Source organism: Egretta garzetta, unplaced genomic scaffold, assembly GCF_000687185.1.
Source record: "Egretta garzetta isolate BGI_Z169 unplaced genomic scaffold, ASM68718v1 scaffold118, whole genome shotgun sequence".
NCBI classification, from domain to species: Eukaryota; Metazoa; Chordata; class Aves; order Pelecaniformes; family Ardeidae; genus Egretta; species Egretta garzetta.
Window position 1 is genome coordinate 1,877,802 of NW_009260484.1, and position 9,276 is coordinate 1,887,077.

A 9,276-nucleotide genomic window follows, 5' to 3' on the forward strand; every position below is an offset into this window, starting at 1 on the left:
CCCCCCCCCCCCCCCTCTCATCTTGCCTTTGCTACCAGCCAAAAGCTTGCTTGTCATTTCTTGATGGATCTTGTGCCTTAATCATTCTCAATATATGTTCCTGAGGTTTTTGAAGACAGCATTGTCAGAACACAGTCTGCTGAGGGACTTTAGTCTGTTCTTCCAACGAGACAACAAAAGAGTTCAGATCACTCTGCAAAACCATGCATTAAGGATTTAAATATTTTTTTAAAAAAAAAAAAAATCATGTCTTTCAAAAGGATTACTTCCCAAACAAGGTACTTGGGTATGAAAAAAGTACCCAAGAGACTTGATTGAAGGTTGCCTTTTAACTTTTACTGCAATACACCAAGGAAAGTGTAGCAGAAATATAAATCCAATCCAACTGTATTTCAGTCCAACTGAAAACATTGTTGAGGGCTTCCTCTTCCTGCTAACCAGTAATTCTGATGAATATCCAAGTTTTGTTTGTTACATCACTTAATCATAAAAGACTACTGTAGGATTTCTTTCCCTTGTCCTGATTAAGTCTGTCTTCATTTGTCAGAAAACATTGTTCTCCTAAATGGAATGACTCAGCTTCTGAAAAGGTTGAGGGTAGAGATCCGCCAGACTGATCTCCACAGATGGGTTTCCTTCTGCTTTGAGATCAGCTGCAGTTCCCATGCTACCTGCTGCAGGCAACAGGCTTTTTTCCTTCTGCAGTTGTCATTTTTTTTTTTGTGGTCTATTTCCACACTTTGGGGCTTAAGTATTATTGCAGTGTATCTGGTCATGTGTGTTAGAAAACAAGAGTAAGGAGAAAAAAAAAAAAAAAAATCAGTCCCTTAGGCTGCTGCTGAGGCTTTTAATCATGTTCTGAGATGAGACAGGCTGAGGAAAAGGTTGTGTAATCCATTTGATAGATACGTCTGACAGGCTGTCTTCTTTCTTTTACCCTGTAAGAAAAATGTAGGAGCTGAACTTAAAGGTTCACTGTTTGTATAGCAAGAGAAGCTTGGAAAAGGACAGTAACCTTTAGTTGTCAGGCATGGACAATGAAAGGGCAAGTACACAAAACAAGATGTCTGCAAGGAGCTTTTACTGCATAGAATTTAATTTTCAGCATTCTAATATTTGACAAGTGTAGTGCTATGGGGAGATGAATGATTGCTTGCAATTAGATGAGCAGCTGGTAATGACAATTCCACAAGTTTATTCCTGGCTTTGTTTCGTAGACCCTGGATGAGCTGTTCCAACTTTCAGGCCTTCCACAGAATAGCAATTATCAGACCAGTTCTCATGATGCCCACATGAGATAACTCATTTATTACTTGTCACTGTTTTGCCTGACTGCAGGAAGAAAGGCTGAGGTCAAGATGTATGAGCCTGTGGTATAATAGATCTGTAGAAAGTAGTGCAGGACTGAGTGAGAAAGAAACCCTGAAATGCTAGAGAATATTTTTTCTTCTCCTTCCTCCCCACCACTGCTTTTATACCCCACAGATTCACGTAAGCCATTTTCAATTGATCCACATCTTTCCCTGGGCCCCTTCTGAATGTGAGCTCTTTTTTTCTGTCTGCGTTGTCTGTACACATCTCTCTGCTCTTGCAGCTACCTTCTTCTTGGTCTACTTGATATGCACATCTCTCTATTCAAGCTTGAGTTCTTACACAGAGCTCAGCTTTGGGCAGCTGGATGAAGTTCTTGAGTGGAGCTCTGAGAGCATTTTATAGTTCAGGAGAAGAGAAGAACAGAGAATAACATCTAGGTTCCAAAATGGACACTTGGCTGTGTGTGTGAACTTTTAGGAGGTGGCCTTCAGGTAGCAAGAGGAGGAAATATTTTTACGTTATAACAAGAAACAGAAGTTGATCATACTTTCTGAAGGCAGATTTTTGCAAGAGTATTTGCCTTAGCTTAAAATACTGGTAAAACATGGCTTAAAGCTAATTTGGAAGGAATGCTTTTAGATCTTTCTCTTTGAGCCTGTACATTATACTACTGTGCCTGTAGAACACCCAAATCTGGTGATTCAGCATGTCGTCTTTGCTTGTCATTGAAAAGGTGTGTGTGGGAGGGTGGGATGTGTATACATAATTATTTTCATTTCTGCAGGGAAAAGTATTGGAGATTCAGAAGTTGGCATTGTTATTTGAGTCAATAGCAAGTTCTGCCTTTTTGTGTTCACTGTTTTTCCAATAACCTTGTCTAGCTAAACTCAGTTGAGAATAAAGACACTATTTTTGTCTGTAAACAAGTGTTGCTGCACACAGTTCACCTAAGTTCTTATAGCAGTTGAATTGCACAGAGCGTTCAGTTCTAGTTTAATGCTCATATTAAGCACCGTGATGTTGTTAGAAGAGTTTGTTGAAAAAAAAGTTATTCTTTACTGGTGAATGATGTGATCCTGGCAGATACTTTTTACAGTGGCTGTTTGTGTTTTGAGAAACATCTGTGACAGTTTCTAGCTTCTGTTAATCCTTCAGTCTTTAGATATCAATGAGGTCAGTGATACTTTGCAGTCTAATGAACAGTGTTTTGGCACTATAAGGGGAAGGAGAGGCACAGGGTTCAAATGAGGTTCCCTAGGTCATCCACCAGGCCAGTGCCAGAGCACGAGAGGGCGTCTCTGGGGTCATTACATTGCTAATAGTGCTATTTAATATAGTGACTAGTAACTGGATTCTGTAGAAACTGCTATCTAGCATGTACCATCTCTTATTCTTTCTGAGCGCTTCTCATGAGTGCAGCTATAAGCAGCAAAACAGATACTACTAAATTCAGAGAACAAAATGATTTCTCTATTGCAAAAGAATTATGAGTTCCATTGTTTCATAAAGTAGTTGGTTGATTATATTTATTAATGTGAGCTAACTCATTTCTTCTATGGTATTGTACTGCAAAAAATGCTGATAATTTGATGAAATGATCTGTTATCTGAATTTCTATTTCAGATGCTGCTCATTTGATGTGGTTTGAAAGGCTCTATGTGTGGCTTCAGTGCTTTGAGAAATATATTTTATATCCAGCTATCATACTGAATGCTCTCACCATTGATGCTTTCTCAATTAGTAAATACAAGAAGCTTGGTACACAGTGAGTAGATTATAACTCAAAGCATGTGATTAGTAGAATATTTGGGTTTACACTGAAGATTGAGAAATTAAATTTGTTTCTTAAATAACTCTGCTTGTCACAGTGTGCTTTTGTGCATTATTAGTTCAGTATACAGTAATCATTGGCTTTGCCGAAAGACAGAAGCAAAACTACATTAGCACATGCTAAGACATGACTCCAGTGAGAGAGAAAAATTAAATTATTAAAGAGCTATATATAGATACATATGGAATGTCAGAATGTCAATTAAAAGCAAGACATGCTATACCAGGCTGCAGGTGTTTGATGGGCATAAACACAGTGGGGTAACTAGAATTAATCAGCTGAAAGTGAGAAATCTAGGCTGGATATCAGGAAACGTTTCCTAACTGAGGATTTTAAAGACTATGGTGTAGTCTCCCAAAGGAGTTATCAGAAGCTTCACCACACAAGTCTTTTAAGGCAAAACTGAATAAAATATTCCACAGTATAGAATGGTGGGTAGTCCTGCATTAAGAGTGGTTTGAGAAAGGTGTAGGAATACAAGTTTTTCCAAAGTCCAATGTCTCTGATACTAAGCAGAACTGGCGATGGTAATCCATGGTCTCACAGTATGATCCTTGCAGACAGCCTTTTATGGTAAATATTTTGGTCAGTGACTTGCCTGCTGCAGATATTCAGCAGGCTTAGTGACTGCAGTATACCCAGTGAACAGAGTTTCTGCAGGCTTTTTATCAGAATGACAGTGATGCAGATGATAAAAAACAAGACAAACCAACAGCCTGTGTTCAGGAAGGAAGGTTCCAGTAGCAGGAAAAACTGCTGGAGGTGGGGGAGTTCCTCAGTATTAATAATAATTTAGATTCTTAACTTGAAATATTGCATAAAAAAACTTTGATGTAAAAATTGCATGTTGTTTTAATTACTAGTCTCTCTTGGAGAGCAACACAGCTTTAAGGAGTGCAGAACTATGATGAAAAGGTGGCCCCTGCTTTTAGGGACTGAAACTAGGACTAGGGCATTAGTCAAATTTTCTGCATATTCCTCTCAGACTGCTTTTCCAGAGAGACTCTCACCAGTCACTCAGAGAGAGCCTGTGTGGTTCCCCATTGACCTTTTTCCCCCAGGCACTTGGGAGATGCTAAGGCCAAGGTGCTTCAGGAGTTTAGGTGTATTGTCCAGGGTAAAACTGAGTTCACACTTACCCCTCTGTCTGGTTCTGCAAGGCTGGGAGAACTAAAAAGTAATCAAAATGTCATTTGTCACTAGTTAGCAGACGTGACTGAATACATGCATGGAGCAAATACGTAGGGTTAGGAAGGTGCTGTTTTTACACAGTCATTCCTCCAAGCTAGATTACACCGTAAAGTATCACCTCCCTCAAGCATTCAGAAGTAGTGAGTCAGTCCCCCAGAAATCTTGAGATTAAAGAAAGTAATTACATTTGTCTGACTCTGATTGTTTGGCCTGTAGGGGAATACTGTGATACTCCTTTCCTTCCCCAGCCCCCTTGTGTCTCTGTGATCACCTTGGATTTAAAACCTGTGTTTTCTCCTTTTTCTTCTAATTGAGGTCTATCCACAACACTCACAGTATCTCTTCTTCTCTGGCACTCCTCTTTAATACGCTTCCCCTAGAGCTAGCATGTAAATGTCACGTGCAAAACATTCATCCTCAGATCCTACCTCTTTCTCCTCAACTCTAAGCCTGTGCGGGACCCTGGATTCTCCTTACTCCTTCCACATACTGCATTACTGAGGGTTGTACTTTCTCTGCTTTAATACATTAGGAAAAATTTTTTCAATGAAAGGGTTGTCAAGCATTGGAACGAGCTGCCCAGGGAAGTGGTCAAGTCCCCATCCCTGGAGGTATTTAAAAGATGGGCAGACGAGGTGCTTAGGGATATGGTATAGTGGTGGGATGGCAGGGTTAGGTTAACGGTTGGACTTGATGATCTTAAAGGCCTTTTCCAACCTAAACAATTCTATGATTCTACCCATGCTCTGTTGCTGGAACATTTCTTAGTTATTTACCAACCCAAGGATCAAACCACATTGTACCTTAGAGGAGGGAAGGTGGCACTCTCCCGCTTCATGTCTGAAAGTGTCTGAGGTGGTATGTTTTGCATGATTTGATTTTGGAGTTTTTTCTCAACTTGAATGTATTTTTAAAAGAAGCTTCATCTTGCTTTGTGATTTAAAGGACTGAAGCAGCTTGCTTCTTGAGGAGGCAGAACAGCTCCTTCACGGTCAGGAGTTTGCTTGAGCTTTCCAGACCCTGATGTGCTGTTTATTAATGGGACCCATGCTGACAAGCTGAAAAGCCTGCCTGTTACCTGCTGCAGAGACTTCAGAAATAAGCCCCCCTTCTCTCTCTATTGCTTTCTCTCTGCTGGAAGTTAAGGCCCCAGGAAAAGCATCATGTGTGGCAATACCTTTAAAGAAGTGGGATAATGAGCAAATTATTTTCTCTTACCCCTGAGAGCGTTATTTTATAAAATGTGATTTTTTTTGTGAAATTTTCTGCATGTTAACAGATCCAGTGAGGAAAATGTCTTCCTTTTGCTCTACGATCTGTAAGTTTTCCATGTGAAAATTCCTCCAGGTTGCACGAATTTTCTTCTTTCTGAAGAATGTGAGATCCAACTGGTTCATACAGGACACACTGGGATGGCTTTTAGTGGCTTCAGAATCTATTTAGCTTAGTCACTAGGCTTTCAATTCAGAAATCTGGGGCAAATTGAAAAGAACAGCTTTGACAAGGTGAGAAACAGGGTCGGCCTGGCATTTAATTCCAACAGTGGTGTCCTGGTGATCCTTTAGAATGACCTGCACTCAAATAAAGTTGCATCTGCATTACGGAAGATACACAATAATGAATAAATGCCACATAAATAAAATCAGCCCGGAAATGTACAGACTTACGAGCCTTGCTAGAATGATGAAAACCCATTTAGAGCTTTCTGGCCTGTCAAGTTTCAGTCAAGGCAGCAGGTATTCTCCTGGTTCGCAGCAGGATGGAGGAGAACCTTCCATGCATTTTGCAAATACCTGGCCTACTTTGAGTCACTCATTATGCATTGAAGTCTCCATCTACTTTCACCAGCATCAAGAAAACAATGCATCTACCCAAAAATGAATGTGCTTAAACTACTTAAGAGAAGTCACCTGGCTTTCAGTGAACAGCAAGTTACTTGTATATGTCTATTAGGCTTGCGTTGTCTTTTCAGGAATAGATCCAGTATGGTTCTTGGGCATCAACATACAAAACTGCTATCCACATATATTTAACTCCCAGAAAACCCTGAGGGTACCTAATACCACTAAAAACTACTGAATTTGACTTGATGGTTCATTAAGAGGCTTGAGATACACTTCTGAACATGCCCAAAGCTTTCTGAATAAATCACTAGTCTCTTAACCTTATCCCAACTAGAACCCAGAAACCCAAAGGTTTTGAGCTGAGAGCTGGTTTTGCAGCATCCCTAGTACTGGGTATTGAATATTGATCGCTCCCCAGTATTGATCCAGGCTGAGTTCACAAAATACTGCTTTGATTTCCTTCCTTTTAAAAACATTGAGGGAGAAGGTCGTGTTGCCCATTTCATTTAAGAGGAGTCCAACTGTTAAGCACTTACCAGGAAAGTAGAGGCTATGGGAGGTTTGTTCTTGATTCCTCCTGCTTTGCTGCTGGTAATGAAATTCTTGTAGGAGTGGGGAATCATGTCTTCCAATTCCTGTTCCTGTGGTTTTTAGTGGAGGTTGGATAAAATACAGAACCATGCCAAGTGTTCATGATCTGGAGCCCAGTACTGTGTTGCATATCAGGGGAATGCACGTGCACATGGGTGATCTAAAAATTAATGTGTCTGAGACCTTTCTAGGATCTAACGCCCAGCATAGGCTGTATTATCAAGAGATCAAAATTTCTGTCCAAGCAAGACTATCTTTCTAATACTGTGAAGTATCTTAAAAACAAAACTTAAATGTGAGCAACCTCAATTCTCTAAGTTTAGATACATTTCCAGAGACTGGAGTGTTTGTTTAAATTCAAGGGATGCCAACACGTTACCTCCATCTTTCCCTCTCATGTAATTGTATTTTCTTTTCTTACACAGAAAACTGTGTAGTTTTCTGGAGAGTTAAAAGAGGAATGTTATCTTCTTGGACCTATAGCAGCAAGCACTTCAATTTTTGAAGATTGGACTTCTTGGATTTTCTTTGTTGTTACTTACTATTTAGAGTTCTCAGCTTAATTTCACTCTGGAACATGATAAGGGAGAGTAAAATGCAGACTTGTGTGCATTTTACAACACGTAGATGCAGCACAGAATTTCTTTTTGTCTGACAAAGTAATTACTATGTAGAATAGACAACCTTCCGATCAAGATCAATGGTAAGAATTTCAAGCACTACACATCTATGGGTGTTTCTATCCAGAATTTTTGCATTGTTTCTAATGAAATTATGAGAATAATTACAAACTCTGTCATCAAGTGAAATTTCTAGTAATAAAAAACTGGAGTGGGTTCACTCCAGTTTTTCAAATTACAGTAATGTATTAATGCAAGTGCCAAGATAGTTCTGAAACTGAAATTTTATTTTAAGAGCTTTATAAAAAAATCCTTTCTAGATTCTTGGTTTTTAGTACAGAGATCTTTCTTTATTACAAATTACAAGTATGTGATAATAAGGGAAAAATATGAAGTTGCACATGGGTCAAATAAATGTAATTATTAAAAGAACATAGGATGAATATTAGAAATCAATAAGATGTGTAGATTTAGATATACATAGCAATCTAAAATACATCTGGTACAGCTGTTTGTATTTAAGAGCTCCATAATTTAATGCTTTATGACTTTGACTTGATTAGGGTCTTTTTTCTGCCTTTCTTACAGCTGTGATATTATCCTGATAACAGTTGCTGGGATGAAACTACTCCGCTCCTCATTCTGTAATCCTATTAATCAATTTGTTACTTTGAGCTTTACTGTAATCTTCTTCCGATTTGACTACAGAGACATTTCAGAAAATTTCTTGCTGGATTTCTTCATGATGTCCATTGTGTTTCACAAGGCAAGTTTTATAGCTCCTGTCATTTCTTTGGAAAATAGATTTCATAGCTTTACTTATCTTCTAGGTGTCACTGTGCTGATCAATATGCGGTAGGATTTTCTAGAGGTAATGAATGCATATATAGACACAGATTATTGGTACTGTAGAAGAAAAAAATCAGTAAGCTGAAAACAAGGTTCTAGTCTTCTCTGGTTTTGTGCAACATTTTTGTTTTGCATTTACTTTTTGTTCACATGCTGCTATAGAAAGTTAAGAATTGTTGTTTTCAAGAGGAGAAATCTCAATGAGTTGGAAAGAGCCTCTTGGGTCATTAGTGCAGGGCTGCCCTCCAGATCAATCGCCTGGTGTTTTTATCTGGGTTTCCTTTGAATGCCTCTAGTGTTTGACTCAACAACTTCCTTTGGGAAATTATTCCATTATCTAATCATCCTCATGATAATAAATGTTTTCCTAATGTCAGCCTTAACATTTTTCTTTTCCTATTTTCAGTTTGCTATCCTTGTGATGCTGCCCTTAACCTCAGAGCTCCTTCCTCTTTTACATTGTTAACTCCTGGAGTGTGCTCTAGCTGAATTAACTTTAAAAAAACCCTTTCTGTATCAGTCAGATCAGATCCTGTCTTGATTGCTATCTGTGCTGTTTCACTGAAAGAAGCAGGTTTAACTTATACATTGACAAAACATGAGAAAGTATTGAAGACTTGCCTAAAGTTTTTACCAATTCTTTTGTATTTTGTTTTGTTTTTAAACTTGTTGGTCCCTGATTGCCACAACATATGATACAGTTTGTCCAGAGGTAACTCTGGTGAGGTGGTGGTTGTTGTTCTTGTTGTTGGTTTTTTTGTCAGGCTTGTTTGGTTGGTTTCTTTTTCTAGAATATTCCTACTATATGGGTGAGTATGACCCAATTAGCACCACTTAATTTCTGACAGGGGAAAGACATGGAATTTTCAGGCTTCCTAAGGAAAGGCCCAGTTCATTGGTGTTATGTTGGGATTTTCCAGTCATTCCAGTCATTCCAGTCATTCCAGTCATGACCACCTGAGGAACCTGAATACACAGAAGTCCATGGGACCTGATGAGATGCATCCCAGAGTCCTGAGGGAATTGGCCGATGTAG

General features: G+C 39.0%; 1 protein-coding gene across 1 annotated transcript in view; it reads left to right on the top strand.

Annotated features, from left to right (window-relative positions):
* PCNX2 (pecanex 2) overlaps positions 1–9,276 on the top strand; it is a 154,805-nt gene that overhangs the window by 75,858 nt on the left and 69,671 nt on the right. The window contains exons 20-21 of the mRNA XM_009644174.2: positions 2,938–3,079; positions 7,980–8,157. Coding sequence (XP_009642469.1) covers positions 2,938–3,079; positions 7,980–8,157 — 320 coding nt within the window. The remainder of the gene's footprint in view (positions 1–2,937; positions 3,080–7,979; positions 8,158–9,276) is intronic.